At 38.0% G+C, this 18,295-nt stretch overlaps 2 protein-coding genes across 2 annotated transcripts in view; one reads left to right on the top strand and one right to left on the bottom strand.

Moving 5' to 3' along the window:
• Nucleotides 1–18,295, bottom strand: part of nolo (ADAMTS-like no long nerve cord) — a 196,536-nt gene that overhangs the window by 157,013 nt on the left and 21,228 nt on the right. The window lies entirely within an intron of this gene.
• LOC114352457 (cilia- and flagella-associated protein 298) lies at nucleotides 8,035–12,514 on the top strand. Its single transcript, XM_028304067.1, has 4 exons — nucleotides 8,035–8,294; nucleotides 9,410–9,580; nucleotides 10,145–10,388; nucleotides 12,258–12,514. Exons 1-4 carry the CDS (start codon nucleotides 8,088–8,090, stop codon nucleotides 12,512–12,514), a joined length of 879 nt encoding a protein of 292 aa, XP_028159868.1. The 5' UTR covers nucleotides 8,035–8,087.

An 18,295-nucleotide genomic window follows, 5' to 3' on the forward strand; every position in this document is an offset into this window, starting at 1 on the left:
ATTAACGCAAGGTTAAAGTCCGGACACTACCGGACAAAACCGGACGATTTCGGACATACAGCAGCCCTAGCACCACAGCTTTCGCAGCGCACGTGCACTGATTCAATTCGCCCGATAGGGGGCGCCGCGATACGTGTGCGGACTTGCATGATAACCAGTTAATTTGTTTGGTTTCATGCAATATTCTGGGTGTTTTTGACATTGTTTTCTTCTGGTATTGCATTGATCTAATATTTTATGAAACTGAGCATGCCAAATTTTAGCTCGATCCGTCCAGTGGTTTGGGCTGTGCGTTGATAGATCACTATTTCAGTCAGTCAGTCAGTTAGTCAGTCAGTCACGTTTGAGTTATAGATTCATGCACCTATAGTCACAGTACCAGTATAATAAGTATTATAACTACCTACACGTAATTAAAACGTTGTTTACGAAAGAGGTTATCGACTTCCCCGCACATTANTCTACGAATGTCATTAAATGATTAAATTCTCATTCATCATCATTTATTTGTAAGAAAAGCGCTTATTATAACACGTCATTGGTATCAGTATGATAAAAAATGATTGATGATGCGTTAAAATGTGAATTATCATAGTGCGTTTAAGTTCGTAGCTAAAGAGAGCATAATAGCGCAATGTTAAAAAATTTTCTCGTAGCTAGAGCGAGCGTAAATTGTATCGACAAAACGCGTATAATATTTTTCATTTATGTATTCATATAATATTTATTTTATGTATTTTTATGTAAGTAGGTGTATAAATTTTTGTGCATGTTAATTTTTGCGCCGCCTTAGCATCTCTGCTCGACCCGTGGTTGGCTGTTAGAGAATGCCACCCGGCATTAAGTCCGCCACTGTACTCTGATTTTGTGCAAAATAAACTTTTGCAATATAGTTCTTTTTCGAATAACTCTTATAGTTGTTTATTTACAGTGACCTCCGACTTCCGACCCGAACAATTTTAAGTAGGTAGGTATGCGGCAGTGCACTGGCTTCACGCCAAACTTAGTGCATGAGATAATGCAGTATTTCGTCCAGATTATTAGATAAGAAACGGAACGAGCTAGGTGTGGCGATGACAGCACCGATAGCGAATAATATTTTGTCATATAACAGTTTATAGGACTATTTCCACTTATTCTGTTCCCGTTGCAACTCCTGTATAGCCAGGATCTACAGCTTGACCGCTAATAAAAACCCAACCAGTGAAGGCCAAATTTGTCCCGGGGGAAAGTTAAACTGTCATTGGACCCGTAACTTTCTTTCCCGTAACGTACTTTCGATTCGACGCGAATACTATAGTAAGTATCGAGTATGGGACAAAAATATGACAATAGCGACTGAGTGTCTTTCGCTGCTTCTTCTCTGCACTGGCCCATTTATTGTCCCGAAGCAGTGGTAGAGTTTATACTGGGACGTGTAAAAATGCTTTTTACAAGCCTATTTGCAAAATAAATGAGTTTCATGACTTTTATGCGAATATTAGGCATCCCCAACCTGCCTAACCAGCGTGGAAAGTGTGGCCCAAATCATCCATTTGCCTCTGGTACCTACAAAAGAGAGTCGTGCTTCTGCATTGGAGACTAAATGACCTGATGATGATACTGAAGAATGTATAGCCAAATAATGTTTTCTCTTATGTAAAAAGTATGTGGTATGATAGATTACATCTCTAGGGTGAAATCGTAAACAAGAAGGAACTCAAAAAAAATAAATAAATATATTTAACTCAAAATTAAGCTTATTACTTTAAACATGATAATAATTCACAAGAAGCATTGAACCCTTAGCTTATACGAACCGTGAAAGATTAAAGTGGTTTATTCATTAGTTACGTTTACGTTTCATGTAGAAAACAAATGCATTTACCTAATTAACAATAGTAAATGTACGACAGAATATAATGGAAACTTCTCTCTCTATAACCATTAATTTTTAACCGTATTCTGGCAAATAAATAATTTTATTATTATTATCAAAAAGCTAGGTATCATTCGTGAAAATAATATTCATTCCATATTTCGTTATTCGGCAAATACAAAGTTTACTGCACAACAAAAACCGATAAGCCTATCGCCGCTCACACGGTTGCACCTAGGGTTGTCATCTACAAAAGTTGCTAAATTCTGAAATAGTATTTCAGATTTCGCTTGAAATAAGTTAATACTTCAGGCTGACTTGCAGCATCAACCAGTTGTAAAATCCAGCATTTTGAGAAATAGGTTAAGCAAACGTTTCTGAGGAAAAGGTATCATTAGATTATTATTCTTACTACAGCAATTGTTATTTTTTAATCTTCGTTTGTAAACAAATAAAATTTCACAAAAACGTAAATAACTGAAACTTGAGATTACTGAGACGTTTCAAACTCTGTTTCAGTCTACTTTATTCCTTACTGCCTTTATTCCTTCTCAATAGATAAGTCATTATTATAAATAGGGACGGTTCAAGCTAGACGTCTGGCCAGCGTGAGATTTCATTCTCATCCTCTGGTAAATTAGAGAGCGACCCTCTCTCCGCCTACAGTGACTTAATGGTGATCTGGTAATGATGATGAAGTTAGACTACGTCTAAAGTCTGGACACTACTGGACAAAACCGGACGAATTCGGACACATAGCAGCCCTGACTCCACAGCTCTCACAGCGCGCGTGCACTGATTAAATTAAAGAGGGTCGTCTGGAACTGCAGTGTCTAAATGATCTGATAATGATGGTGAAGTTAGACTACATCTAAAGTTTTGACACTACCGGACAAACCCGGACGAGTTCGGACACACAGCAGCCCTAGCACCACAGCTCTCGCAGCGCACGTGCACTGATTAAATTAAAGAGAGTCGTCTGGAACTGCAGTGTCTAAATGATCAGGTTAATGATTAGATTAACGCAAGGTTAAAGTCCGGACAATACCGGACGATTTCGGACATACAGCAGCCCTAGCACTACAGCTCTCGCAGCGCACGTGCACTGATTCAATTCGCCCGATAGGGGGCGCCGCGATACGTGTGCGGACTTGCATGATAACCAGTTAATTTGTTTGGTTTCATGCAATATGCTGGGTGTTTTTGACATTGTTTTCTTCTGGTATTGCATTGATCTAATATTTTATGAAACTGAAACCATTCAAAACTCAGCCAAAATTATAGTATTAGCATGTACATAGTAAGGTAGATATTAAAGTGCTACAGTTCTGGGGACGAAGCTCATACAAAATGTCCCATTGTTCTTTTTCACTTTGATTGGTCTATTGAAACCAAAGATTGAAATCCAAATAATGGATAGCCTCAATATAAATATTTAAGAATGCATCCGGTATTAACCTTTTAATGCATAATTATTCCAGAAGTTAATAATCATAATTAGAACCTAAAATCTTGAGATGATAGTTCAAAACTGTGAATGGAGGTTAAGCTTTCTTAACTGTAATACACAGAGTTTAAAATATTGGATAGTTATACTTACTTAGCATTTCAAAGATATTAAAACGTCTTTATAAACTACTAGCGGCCGCCCGCGACTCCGTACGCGTGAATCCCGTTTTACCCCCTTAGGGGTGGATTTTAGTAAAATCCTTTCTTAGCGGATGCCTACGTCATAACATCTACCTTCATGCCTTTCAGCCCGATCCGTCCATTGGTTTGGGCTGTGCGTTGATAGATCACCATGTCAGTCAGTCAGTCAGTCAGTCAGTCAGTCAGTCAGTCAGTCAGTCAGTCACCTTTGAGTTATTGTATATATTAACTAAATTCATGCACCTATAGTACCTACCTACAGTTGCGCTACCAGTAACTATTATATCTACACACGTAATTAAAACGTTGTTTACGAAAGAGGTTATCGACTTCCCGCACATTATCCACGTCAGTGACCATCAAAAATATCTCCCCCATCCGTCAATCTGTATTTATATACTTTATCGGAGCCACCCTACACTGGACACTGTCTAATGTGCCGGGAGACCCATCCAACCGTGAAATGTGCATGACCCAAATAGGGTAACCAAGTTTTGTAAACAAAATGGGATAGCCGGGACAACTTTGACGAATGGTCAAAGTTTGTTCCCGTAAACTTATGAAAGGGTACCGTTCGTGGAGTTTGTTTATTCCCTAGANAGGAATAAAAAGGTTTTAGGCCGTTTGACTTGTCGCTGTGACGTGGAAGGTTACGGAATGTGAATGTTAAATATGAGAGTGAATGAATCGATCGGAGTCTGCTATTTATATTAAATGGATAGTCACTACAGGGCCATTTTCAAAATATTTTCATAAACAATTAACCAGTTAATTTGTTATATTGTTGTAATGTGCCGTTTTTGATTTTATCTTTATTCTTCAAAGAACTTAGAAGGTTACTTGATACGGAAGTAAGTTTAGGCATCAATGTTTGCTCCTACGATCGAATTATAAACCCCATTTATTAATTTCTTTGTTGGCTAACGGTTTTCATTGCAATTGTTATGTTTTATTTTATAATATTGACACACTACATACAATTAGGGCTCGCTACTATTAAAGCTTAAAGACAATTTGAAAATAAATAAAAAAAATATCTTTGGACAATTTCACACAGCGCTATCTATCTAGCCCCAAAGTAAGCAATTAGTATGCTTGTGTTATGGGTGCTAGCTTAACGGATATACCTACTACATTATAATACTTTTTAAATACATACATATTACACAAAGTAACACCCAGACCCGTCACAGAAATTAAAATTCATCATTTACATTTTTGCCCGGCTGAGAATCGAACCCGGGACCTCTCGGCATAGTAGTCCGTTTCAGAACCACTACACCAAACTGCCGACGAAGTCTGATACTGTTAAGTAGTAGTTACATAGGAAAAGAAAGACGAGTCAAAATAGTCTCACTTCTAAAAACTTTATCCAACAATTTAAAAATTGATGGGAACCCCGTTCTTAGATTTATGCGATAGCCGACGACCGATTTGACCCACTCGTCCTGAGATAAGCAAGGATATAGCACTGTCAAAAAGATTGAATTGTAAGCATGTTACGAGATAACACAGTTTTGTAAGGTTCACGTTAGGGCCGGATTTAGAGGAGGGCAAGGGGCTACAGCCCCGGAGCTTTAACAAAAGAGGGGCCCCCACAATAGAAACTTCGAAAAAAGAATCAAATCAAATCATTTAATTTGCGAAAATGGGTTTTTACAAAGTAGTTGTTACAATTTTTCAAGTAGGTATCTCCATCTTCCACCTTATGGTATGCAAAATAACTGTATATTGGTCATTTTCATTCACTAACAAAATATACTTGACTGCTCAAACTAGTAGACAACTTTTCCTTTGATTTGAATAGTGACTGAGTTTCTTGCTTCTTCTCAGCACTGGCCCATTTACTGTCCCGAAGCAGTGGTAGGGTTAATACTGGGACGTGTAAAAGTGATTTTTAAAAGTGTACATACAAAAATAATGAGTCTTATAAGTTTTTTTCTCGTTTTACCTCCATTCCTTTATTGCCCCGAGGCCCCCAGACCTCTAAATCCGGCCCTGGTCCACGTCATGTGATTTATGTTTGGCCCTTCTCAAACAATGTACAAATTCACCTCTATGCTTAAAGGTTACTTCAGTGTTTATGTGGCTAACAATATTTCAAAGAATTACTTATTAATGACTAGCTTTTTCCCACGGCTTCGCCTGCGTGGATTTATAATAAATCGTTTTAAAGTAATTTTATACCAATTTGTGACTCTGATAATCATAGATAGGTTTTGATATGGTTTTCAGTAACTTTTCCATTTCCACCAGAAAATAATAAGTAAATGAATGCAAAAGAATATTTTACTTTTCTGATTTTGTATTGTTCATGACATGGTTCAAGTGCCCTCTCCCTGATCCCTGAGTTGTTTGATAGAGATCGCTTCCTAGCATTAAGACAGCCTAAATTCTGTTATTTCGATAGGTAATTTTTGATTCGTCTGTTGTGTGGTGTAATCTCTAAGTAACTTTTTATCTATCTAGGTACCTATCTTAACATTTTCAACCGACTTCAAAAAAGGAGGAGGTTCTCAATTCGACCCGTCTGTTTTTTTTTTTTTTTTCTNCCATTTTAAGGAATAAAAAGGTTTTAGGCCGTTTGACTTGTCGCTGTGACGTGGAAGGTTACGGAATGTGAATGTTAAAATATACGACTGTAATCGGCTTCACCTGTTAAATTCTATACAGAATAGTTAATGGCGCCCACTTTTATGATAATTTCATATAATAATATAATTTACTCAAAAGTGCACTACTAGTTGGTTGGGCCTGCACTGGAGGGAAGTCGAACCTTAACCACCTTAACTTCGAACTCCTCATTTGTTCTTCTGATTGATTTCGTTGCGGGTCCAATAACAGTTTTACTTTCCCTCGCGACAAACTTGGTTGGGTTTTTATTTGCGGTAGATCCTGGCTACACAGTAGTAGCAGCAAGAATCACATGATAAAAAAGTAACCTTAGGCATTATTAAGTGGTACGAGTTACTCACAATGTTCTTGTTTGATCGTATTCTAATTTGTTTGAAGGTCTTCTAAAGTTATTTTTACATAATATTGACATCAGTGTAATACACAAGGTTAGTAATAAATAATTCTCCATATTACGATAAGTATAGTAATATTCATAGTGTAAAAGGATGTAATATTGGCAAGAGAGTTCAAATTCAATTCAAAAGGCAGGCCTCTAATATCGAGTGGAGTAACTGGGGTGATTACAATCCCACAACAGTCACTCACTTCTAAAAGTTTATCCGTGACTTTACAAATTGATGGAAACCCCGTTCTTCGATTTAAGCGATAGCCGACGACCGATTTGACCCACTCGTCCTGAGATAAGCAAGGATATAGCACTGTCAAAAAGATTGAATTGTAAGCATGTTACGAGATAACGCAGTTTTGTAAGGTCCACGTTGGGGCCGGATTTAGGGCAGGGCAAGGGGCTACAGTCCCGGGGCCTTCATATAGGGGCCCCCACAGTAGAGACTTCGAAATAAGAATCTAATTAAATCATTTAATTTGAGAAAATGGGTATTTACATCAGTAGATGTTAAAATTTTTCAAGTAGGTATCTCCATCTTCCACCTTATGGTATGCAACATAACTGTATATTGGTAATTTTCATTCACTTACAAAATAGAATTCACATAAGAAATTCAAATACATACTAGAAAACACTAGTGGACAACCTTTTCTTTATTTAAATAGTGACTGAGTTTCTAGCGCTGCTTCTTCTCAGCACTGGCGCATTTATTGTCCCGAAGCAGTGGTAGGGTTAATACTGACACTTGTAAAAATGATTTTTAAAAGAAGTGTACCTGCATAAATAAAATGAGTTTTATAAGTTTTTTTCTCGTTTTACCTCCATTCCTTTATTGCCCCGAGGCCCCCAGACCTCTAAATCCGGCCCTGGTCCACGTCATGTGATTTATGTTTGGCCCTTCTCAAACAATGTACAAATTCACCTCTATGCTTAAAGGTTACTTCAGTTTTTATGTGGCTAACAATATTTCAAAGAATACTTATTAATGACTAGCTTTTTCCCACGGCTTCGCCTGCGTGGATTTATAATAAATCGTTTTAAAGTAATTTTATACCAATTTGTGACTCTGATATAATCATAGATAGGTTTTGATATGGTTTTCAGTAACTTTTCCATTTCCACCAGTAAATAATAAGTAAATGAATGCAAAAGAATATTTTACTTTTCTGATTTTGTATTGTTCATGACCATGGTTCAAGTGCCCTTTCCCTGAGTTGTTTGATAGATATCGCTTCCTAGCATTAAGACAGCCTAAATTCTGTTATTGCGATAGGTAATTCGTCTGTTGTGTGGTATAATCTCTAAGTAACTTTTTATCTATCTAGGTACCTATCTTAACATTTTTGTGTCGTATTTTCCAAAACACAAGCGTTTTCTATTTCACAAAGGTACCTAATCGGTAATCCAAACTCAACCTGCAACACATAAAATGTCAGACGCTCTCATAAACGTTTTTCATCGTTGTCACGTCAACCGTCACTCGCCGTCTCCATAGCAACGCTTGTTCAATAATCGCTTTAGCATCGGACGCGAAAATTGCATTTCCTTGCAAAAATGGTCATTCTGCTAGTCAAAAGGGGCGATGAGAATCAGTTTCTATACGAAACAGACGTGAATTACGAAGTGGACGATGTAGTGAAGGATATAACGGCGATTTTCAATGGGAGACTCAAAGTGACCAGGTTGGGATATGAGATGGAAGAGCTGCAGAAACATGGGACTTTTCTGCCGCCTGAAATGCAGGGTCTGAACGAGGATCAGGTACGTCTGTTTAAAAAATAGCATCTATTACTACGAGATAAGATGTCTTATTGTACATGTAGTATTCTAATACATCAAGTGGTAAAAATCGGAACTAACCAGTATTTGTTTTTAATAGAGCGTCCTCCTGTAAATGTCATTAATTGTCCAGTGTGGCAAAAATCGGGACTACTAATCCAGCATAGATAGCACTTAGCAGCCGCCCTCCTGACAAGATGCTGGGACGGTTTATTGCTGGACAACTGTTGTTATGAACAGATTTGAACATTGCAGCCTTGCTTTCTTTCTACCGCAAGACGTTTACTCCTTGACAAAAGTTCCAAGGATTTCCACCGGTCCTGCGCTGCCCGTATCCAGATCCTACGATCTTCACCAAATCATGGGTCCACCGAATGGTACCTGGCTACACTTCATCACCAACATTCTATTTGGAATAATAAGTGCTATTTTAAGATATGAAGTAGTAACAATTAATAATAAGTACACCTACGCACAATTATTATGACAAGCAATAGGTAGAATATTTCTGATATTTCTGTCGGAATATTATTTTGAAGCTGATAAAGCGTTTTTTTCTGTATTCTATTTTTAAGGGACCTAATTGAGAATAACATTGGGTGGTAAAGATAATAATTATGCTCATTTTCTTGAATCTTGGTTCCCACTCATGAAAATAATTATTTTAGTCTTATACGAATAAAAAACCATTGTTATTATTTTTTTCCTACAGTCCCTGTCTGATAATTAGCCAAGGGATTTGATATGATGCTTAAAATAATTCACTTTACAATTTGAACTTTTCTATGAATTGAGTTTTTAAGTTTTCGGTGTATCAACACCAATACAAAAAGTTGTTGTATTTGTACATTAATCTCAACCTCTTCAAAATACCTTCGATAAAGAAAAGTTCCTGAACCAGCTCTATGAATCTTACTCATGTCTGTACTTTTGGATTTTGTTCCTCGTCATCATCATCATCTCAGCCATAGGTCGTCCACTGCTGAACATAGGTCTCCCCTAATGCTTTCCATGTTGCCCGGTTGGCAGCAGCCTGCGTCCAGCGCCTTCCTGCTTGAATTTTGTTATTTTCAACAAATGATTCCTTAATCTTCCAGATTAAAGAGCTAAAGCTGGAAGACCCTTGGGCCGAGCGCTGTGCACCGCCAGGGGCTGTGTTTGAGAAGGATGACATGGGCAGACGCTGCGGACTCGCCCCACCGCCCAATATGCAAGAAGTGATGAAAAAAGCTGTCGAGACTGCTAAAGAGTATATCAGCAAGAAGCATGTGAGTTGGAATTATATAAATTACATATTTATTTAGTGAAAATGATCGTTTGAAGAATATAAGATAGGAAATAATAGGAAAGGTAGACGCCCAATGAACCTGGTGGTTCACGATGCCAAGGACTTAGAGCTTGCCCAAACAAAGGTTTCGACAACTCAGGACAATCTGTCTTGGCGTCGTAGAACGAGAAGAGCCGACCCCAAATAATGGGAAATTGCTAGGACAAAGATAGTTTGAAGAAGAATAATTGGATCGTGAATCTAGCTATGACGTCATGACCAAAAATATGCTCAGTTGCAGAGAAGGTTTCTTTTAATTTCTCCCTCTCCCTCTCTGTTAGTTTTCTTATTAGTTCATGACAATGTTACACGAGTCCTGCAGATATGATCTACGGTTGAACGATTACCTAGAAGAAGCATATTATTTACGACTGTCTTGAAGACCTTTGCCGTATGATTTAGGGAATACGGCAGGGAATTTCATCCTATATCTTTTCTTTATAGAACCCTACAGCCTCTGTGTGGTACAGAAGATAACCACCATGTTTCCTTCAACTCTTTTCAGGTGGATCTCCGAAAATGTCTCACCCAGAAGGACGTGTCCAAAGCCCTAGACGAGCTCCGTGGCGCTACCAAGATAGTCTTCCCTGCTGGTCTACCTCCCCACGACCCTGTGAGGATGGAGCTAGACAACGTCGAAGATCTTAGCGGAACCCAGGCTGCTTTGGAGGTCATAGATCCGAACAGGGCCTGCCTTTGGGCCTGTGGGAAGAAACTGCTGAGTGGGAATAAACTGAGCGACCATTTAGGTGGATGTACAGTGTACTAATGTGTTACTGGACTATTTAAAAACGTCACGACACACCTTATTTGCCATACTGTGGTCGGCGGCGGTCGGCGGGTGGCATTTTGACGTCACAATAAGCTATTTCCATACAAAGTTCAAACACTCGTAACTTGTTTGTTTCCTTTCAATACTAGTTTTTCAGAAATTCATGATTTTACTAAAGTGTTGATTTATACATAACTAGCTTTCCGCCCGCGGCTTCGCCCGCGTGGAATTTTGTCTGTCACAGAAAAACTTTATCGCACGCGTCCCTGTTTTAAAAACCGGGATAAAAACTATCTTATGTCCTTTCCCGGGACTCAAACTATCTCTATGCCAAATTTCATCAAAATCGGTTCAGCGGTTTAGGCGTAAAAGAGAGACAGACAGACAGAGTTACTTTCGCATTTATAATATTAGTATAGATTTATCAACATTTAAAACCGATACCTATTGCGATAAAAACTTTTGTTTATTACTTCATTTTAAATAATTTGTCAAAAAAGGGGTAACTATAAACAGAAAGGTTACATAGCAATCCTTCTAGTCTCTAGATAAAATTAATCTACTTCAAGGTATTTTCATTAGTAAAACTTCATTTACCAGGCACAGCCCAATCATCAATATTATAAGCCTCTCATCTCCAGAGAAAAGACCAGAGCCATTAAATTAAAAGCCTCCAGTTTTTAACTACTCCAAAAATCAATCGACTCTCAAAAAGTTTCCGAAGTCCGGACCACTTAGCGAATTCATTACTTTGAAGTGTCATCCGAGATTTGTTTGTGTCCATTTTTGACTGCGAACACTCCAACTCTGAACATCCAAAAGTAAACAGTTCTGAGGTACAGTCGACCGGCCATCAGACTATAAATCTCTGCTGCAAAGTAGCACTTATTGCAACGATTTTAAGATGTTGTTACCTTAACGTGCTCTCGTCTGTACGAAGATTGAAGTTCGTCTCTTCTGATTCGAAGCGAGTTTTAACGGAAAGCGTTTCTTTGTTGCCACCTGTATTGAAAGTGGATTGGCCGGCTTTGGAATAAGGAAAAGACGTTTTGTTTGCTCTCTGAATAATGCCTTTTGGGGTGAGAATTGCGTAAAAGTTATGCCTTAGAAAATAATGTGTAAGGCAGGAAATAAAGAAAATGTGTTGTTCATCTCTTGAGTTGAGGAGTACTTTTAGTGATTGTGAGTATATTACTAAACTGGTAAATTATTAAATATCTAGCGGCCGCCCGCGACTTCGTACGCGTGGATCCCGTTTTCCTTAGGGGTAGTTTCGTAAAATCCTTTCTTATCGGATGCCTACGTCATAACATCTACCTGCATGCCAAATCTCAGCCCGATCCGTCCAGTAGTTTGGGCTGTGAGTTAATAGATCACTATGTCAGAATGTCAGACAGTCACCTTTGAGTTGTCCCTTTATATTAAGAAGATAATATTAACGAAACAGCAAGGAAATCCTTGGGGATGCCTTTGTTAAGTCGTGGACGTCATTTCGCTCAAACGCTAAGCTTTAATAAATGAACTATGTACGCTTATGAAACATGTCAAACATCCAATTAGCCAAGACCTTGTATCAATATAAGACTAATGCCCGTGTTCACTATCAATCCCTAATTTTTAAGTGACCCCTATGGTGTTTCCATAAGGGTCACCAACCGGCCATTGTGGAAATCATTGGGGGAGGCCTGTGTTCAGCAGTGAAAGTCCCATGGCTGAAATGAAGAAGATAATGAGGGATCATTTAAAAATTAGGCATTGATGGTGAGTCTAGGAAAGAGGTAAAAACTACTTCTCAGGATCAATAACTAATCATAATATAATCAACTCTCATATTCCATCTTTCCAGGAAAGAACAACAAAACCAAAGTGACAGTCAAGCTTTGCTCCTCCACCGAAGGTGCCCCAGGCAGGGAGCCTGTCATGACAGAAGACGAACGAAAGCAGCTGATGCTCCACGCTTACAGAAAGCAGGAGGAGTGGAAGAAGCTGGAGCAAGACGATGATGACAGCTACCTCAACTCCAAGTGGGCTGATGGGCAGAACATGAAGAGGCAGTTCCATGGACTCAATGATATTAACTGGAAACCAGTAATTAGGAAGTAATTAAGGGCTGAGACTTCTCGATTTTTTTATTGTAGGTAATTTCGCATTAGCTTTATCTTTTCTGGATGAAAATAGGGTAAACTACCAATCATTTGGACACGAGTTATTGGATAGTTATTTTTTTAATTAAAAATAGTATTTCAAATTCAATAACTAAGAATTTCAGACAGATGGAGATAAAAGGGCGTCAAGTTGCAATTTGCATTTCAAGTAATATTAATTTTGAGGACTTTCAGGGGTGTTTTGTCCCCTGATAAAGACTGGTAGCGTCCAATGAGTGGAAAGTTTACCCTATGGCATAACATTGAAGCTGTGTAATAAATTCTTCTAGAGGATGTCTCTAGGATACAGCTTAATTTTGAGTGTTTACAAGTAAAGCTCAAATCTTCCTTCAAAGTTTTCTTCTTTGTCGCTTTAGCGTATCTTTTGCATTCTACTGGACATTTTATTGGTGTCTCACTAAGTTTTCATCATGTTTGTTATTATAATGTTTAGTTAATAAATATACTAACTATAAATCAGTGTGTCATTCCCATTATAATTAGTTGACCAAGTTCGTTAGAGAACTATTGTTGCGGCTTAATTAGACGTACACTGTCAGTGCTTTTGTGTTAGTTTAATTAGACCAGAGGATATGCTTGGGTATGCAACTATGTGGATGGGAATAACTTTATAATTGGCAGTTAAGAGATCTTGAATTACTATTAATTAAAAAAGGCATGTTTCATTCTACTAAATCCAAAAAATCTGTGTCTGCTAGTCAGAAATAGTCAATTTGGCATTGGGGTGTTCAGCTTTCTTGTTAAAAATACAGCATTGCAGAAAACAATATCAATGTGAGTGTACATTAGGAGTGCATTACTGCAGCAAAATTTTTATAAATGTTGTGCTTCAGAGAGTCGAGAGTATAGCAGATAATTATTAGTCCATCGTGAGCAGAAATTTGTCCACTAATAGCAAAATTCGTTCAAATTATAGTTTTAAAGTTATTAAGAAAAAACAGATTTTGCTGGGGTAATGTTTGAAACGTTACCCCAGCAAAATTTTTTTTTGAAAGTCGTTCTATCCTGGAACCAAATACATGGATAGATAGCTTTTGTTGCGTAGTAATTTGTCCACGAATAGCAAAATTTGTTCGTGTTCCGGTTCTCAAGTTATTCAGAATTTTGCTGGGGTAATGTTTTGTGAAGTCCCAGATCTCGTAAATGGCTCAACGTAGAAGTTTGAAAAAAATACCAATGATAGACCTTGATATGTCCAAATTAGTTCAAGCATTAGTCATTGATTTGAATGATAAACACCAGTGTAATTAAATGATTTCGAAAATCAGATAAAACGGATTTGTGAGTAAACCAGTACTCTTACAATCGAATAAAAAGGTGTAGCATGTACCCTTGGTACACTTTTATAACCACAGTAAATATAAATGATGTGGCTTTGCCCAAAAGAGAGATTTCAAGAAATTTAATTTATTTTAACAGTCTTACTTTCGTGGCCGAATACGCAATTCCCTTATAACAAGGGAACATAGCATACAATGGACAAATTAAAATGTTCCTTGAATAAGCTATCCTGCTAATTTCAGCTTTATATTACGACTTATAAGAAAGTTATGGGACTGCAAAAAAATATCAGGAATTCTTCTATAAGCGGACCAAATTATAAAGGTCACAAAAAAGCGACCGTTCCATACATAAGGCTTGCCATCTTAAATCAACGGTATGTTATCGAGCTTTCGTCAGTACAGTTGCGAACAAAGGTGTTGTGTTGAGTTGAGAGGTCAGATTATTGAAATAATACATTTTAAAAATAATTTACATTACAGATAACAATGAGAAGATGACATTGCAAGGTGGTGCCAGTCCAGACTTAAATCCGTTGATATTATGCTTCATCTGCCATCTTTTTGACTAAAAGATTCTTCTATCTCGCAGCTTAGACTTTTACTACAGACTTAGACAGATTTTTGAAAAATTCTTACGCATGGCGGAGTAAGGGACGCTCTAGAGACTCATGTCTACAAGGAGTCACATGAACTCCAGTTTTAAATCCGTTGACATCTGCTGCATCTGCCATATTTTTGGCTAGAAGATTCTTCTATCTTGCAGCTTAGACCTTTAGCTACAGACCTTAGACAGTATTTTTGTGAAAATTCTTACGCATGGTGGAGGAAGGGACGCTCTAGACACTCAATTCTGCAAGGAGTCACATGAACTCCAGTTTTAAATCCGTTGACATCTACTGCATCTGCCATCTTTTTGGTTAGAAGATTCTTCCATCTTGCAGCGTAGACCTTTAGCTACAGACTTTAGACAGTATTTTTGTGAAAATTCTTACGCATGGTGGAGGAAGGCACGCTCTAGACACTCAAATCTACAAGGAGTCACATGAACTCCACTTTTAAATCCGTTGACATCTACTGCATCTGCCATCTTTTTGGCTAGAAGATTCTTCCATCTTGCAGTGTAGACCTTTACCTACAGACCTTAGACAGTATTTTTGTGAAAATTCTTACGCATGGTGGAGGAAGGGACGCTCTAGACACTCAAATCTACAAGGAGTCACATGAACTCCAGTTTTAAATCCGTTGACATCTGCTGCATCTGCCATCTTTTTGGCTAGATCTTCCATCTTGCAGCGTAGACCTTTAGCTACAGACCTTAGACAGTATTTTTGTGAAAATTCTTACGCATGGTGAAGGAAGGGACGCTCTAGACACTCAAGTCTACAAGGAGTCACATAAACTCCAGTTTTAAATCCGTTGACATCTGCTGCAGCTGCCATCTTTTTGGTTAGAAGATGCTTCCATCTTGCAGCGTAGACCTTTAGCTACAGACTTTAGACATTATTTTTGAAAAAAAAAAACGCATGGTGGAAGGACGATGGACACTGATTAGAAATTTAATATTTAAAAATCGTTTGCACGAATTACAATATTCCACATAACTGTACAAAACATTGACAGCTAAGCTACTAATTTGCAAAGTATACCTGTATGTATGGAGTGATCGCTTTTTTGTGACCTTTATAATTTGGCCGGCTTATAGAAGAATTCCTGATATTTTTTTGCAGTCCGATAACTTTCTTATAAGTCGTAATTTAAAGCTGAAATTAACAGGATAGCTTATTCAAGGAACATTTTAATTTGTCCATTGTATGCCATGTTCCCTTGTTATAAGGGAATAGCGTATTCAGCCACGAAAGTAAGACTGTTAAAATAAATTAAATTTCTTGAAATCTCTCTTTTGCGCAAAGCCACATCATTTATATTTACTGTGGTTATAAAAGTGTACCAAGGGTACATGCTACACCTTTTTATTTGATTGTAAGAGTACTGGTTTACTCACAAATCCGTTTTATCTGATTTTCGAAATCATTTAATTACACGGGTATTTATTATTCAAATCAATGACTAATGCTTGAACTAATTTGGACATATCAAGGTCTATCATTGGTATTTTTTTCAAACTTCTGCGTTGAGCCATTTACGAGATCTGGGACATCACAAAACATTACCCCAGCAAAATTCTGAATAACTTGAGAACCGGAACACGAACAAATTTTGCTATTCGTGGACAAATTACTACGCAACAAAAGCTATCTATCCATGTATTTGGTTCCGGGATAGAACGACTTTAAAAAAAAAAAATTGCCAGGGTAATGTTTCAAACATTACCCCAGCAAAATCTGTTTTTTCCTAATTACTTTAAAACTATAATTTGAACGAATTTTGCTATTAGTGGACAAATTTCTGCTCACGATGGACTAATTATCTGCTATACTCTCGACTCTCTAAAGCACAACATTTATAAAAATTTTGCTGCGGTAATGCACTCGTACATTAGGCAAACGAGTACGTGAACATTTTGAAATATTTACTTATTCCAACTTTAGTTCTATGAGTAACTCTGGCTAAAAACAAATGCAATGAAATTCGCAAACCATCTTGCAACCAACCAAAAATAGGGCACTCAGTAGTGATTATCTAACATTTTACGGGCGTTGTTATGACGAGGTGAGAAACAATAATATTTATTGTGAGCCAAAGTTGTCCTCTAGATCTAAAGTAACCCACATGATTTGCTGTCGCCTGTCCTGCGATGATTTTAATGGCTTCTAATGGTTTTGACTTGGTTCTTTAATATGCAAATAATCATCAACAGACTTTCAATACTGTGTTCTTGGACAAAGCAGATCTTGGATTCTTTATTGCAAACATGAATACAGCCCTCTGTCCCCTAGAGGCTTGAACCCTTTCAGAGCGACGCATTGTCCGTCTCGCTTCACGCGTCAAAGGCGTTATTAGCGCATGATCTATCGCTGTCTCATACGTCTGGATATACAAATGTAACGTTCAGCAAGCGACTATTCCTAATAAGTGAGGATTTTCTTCGCTAGGTGGACCGACGATCTGGTGAAGGTCGCGGGAGGTGCCTGGATGCGAGCGGCGCAGGACCGGTCTTCGTGGAAATCCTTGGGGGAGGCCTTTGTCCAGCAGTGGACGTCTTTCGGCTGTAACGAACGAAGATTATTTTTAAAACTACTATCGTTTTAGAAGCTGTCGTTATGGAAATCCTTGAGACAGGCGTCTTTCCCACAGTGGATACTTTTTAATGAAGCGAACAAACTATTTTCTACTGAAAATATATGAAAAAGATCTGGTCTAGTCAAGTCACAGGCCAAAAATGCTCAGGTCACAACTAACTATTCCCTGAAAGAACTATTCCTACCTCTCTTTCCCACCGCTGCAACTCCTATGTAGCCTGAATCTACAGCTTGATCGACAATAAAAACCCAACCAGTGAAGGTCAAGTTTGTCCCGGGGAAAGTAAAACTGTCATTGGACCCCCAACGTAATTAATCAGAAGAGCATTAGAGGAATTCGAAGTTAAGGTGCGATTTCCATCCAGTGCAAAGAAGATTACGAGTAGGTAGTCAAATTACGCTCAATGCGTTTCATTTGCAACAGCCGTGTGTCTCAAACAACATCAGCAAAAGTCATACGTCATTCTTATGATTTCTTTTCTGTTTGATCATCCCTTTATCCATACGATCCATCATATTTGTCTTCAGCGCCGAAAGGATATTTATTTCGAGTCTAGACTCATACTTCTATTTTATATGATTTATCCTATTCCTTCTCTGTATTTTATTGCGAGGATTTGGAAAAGTTTTTGGGGATGGATGGCAATCATGTTTTTTGTTGTGGGGTGTTTGACTCAAGGCGGCAAAAATATTGTGAAACATTTATTGTTGTGAAGGCCAGTTTTTTATTTTTCGTTGGTTCGTTTCAGCCAAATGACATACACTGCTGGACAAAGGCCTCTCCCAAGGATTTTCACAACGACTGGTCCTGCGCTACCCGCATCCAGGTTTTTGCAACCATCACCAGTACGGCTAGCACGAAAAACTTTCGAGTTCAAATCGTTTGCGTACTCGAATCGCCATCAAAAGATTTAGTAAGAAAACTTCAACAGCGCCCTTGTGAACGTGTCGTAAAGTGAACTTAATATGAGATGTGGTTGCACGAAACTTATTTTGAGAATCAAAATTGTCACGTTATCGTCTAATTCGAAGATTGAGTATCGAATTTTATCGAGTACGCAAACGATTCTAAGACGAAAGTTGTTCATGCTAGAGGTACAGGTCGACATAATATCGACTCATAATTAGAAAGAATGAAATTTTACTGTATGTATGACCTTTTCTCTTGACCTGCATCACCTTACTAGTGATTTAATTTTGCCTTCAATATGTGTTTTTCTCACGTTTAGTTACACA

Source organism: Ostrinia furnacalis, unplaced genomic scaffold (genome assembly GCF_004193835.3).
Source record: "Ostrinia furnacalis isolate ACB-3 unplaced genomic scaffold, ASM419383v2 OfSCF1370, whole genome shotgun sequence".
In the NCBI taxonomy this organism is placed as follows: domain Eukaryota; kingdom Metazoa; phylum Arthropoda; class Insecta; order Lepidoptera; family Crambidae; genus Ostrinia; species Ostrinia furnacalis.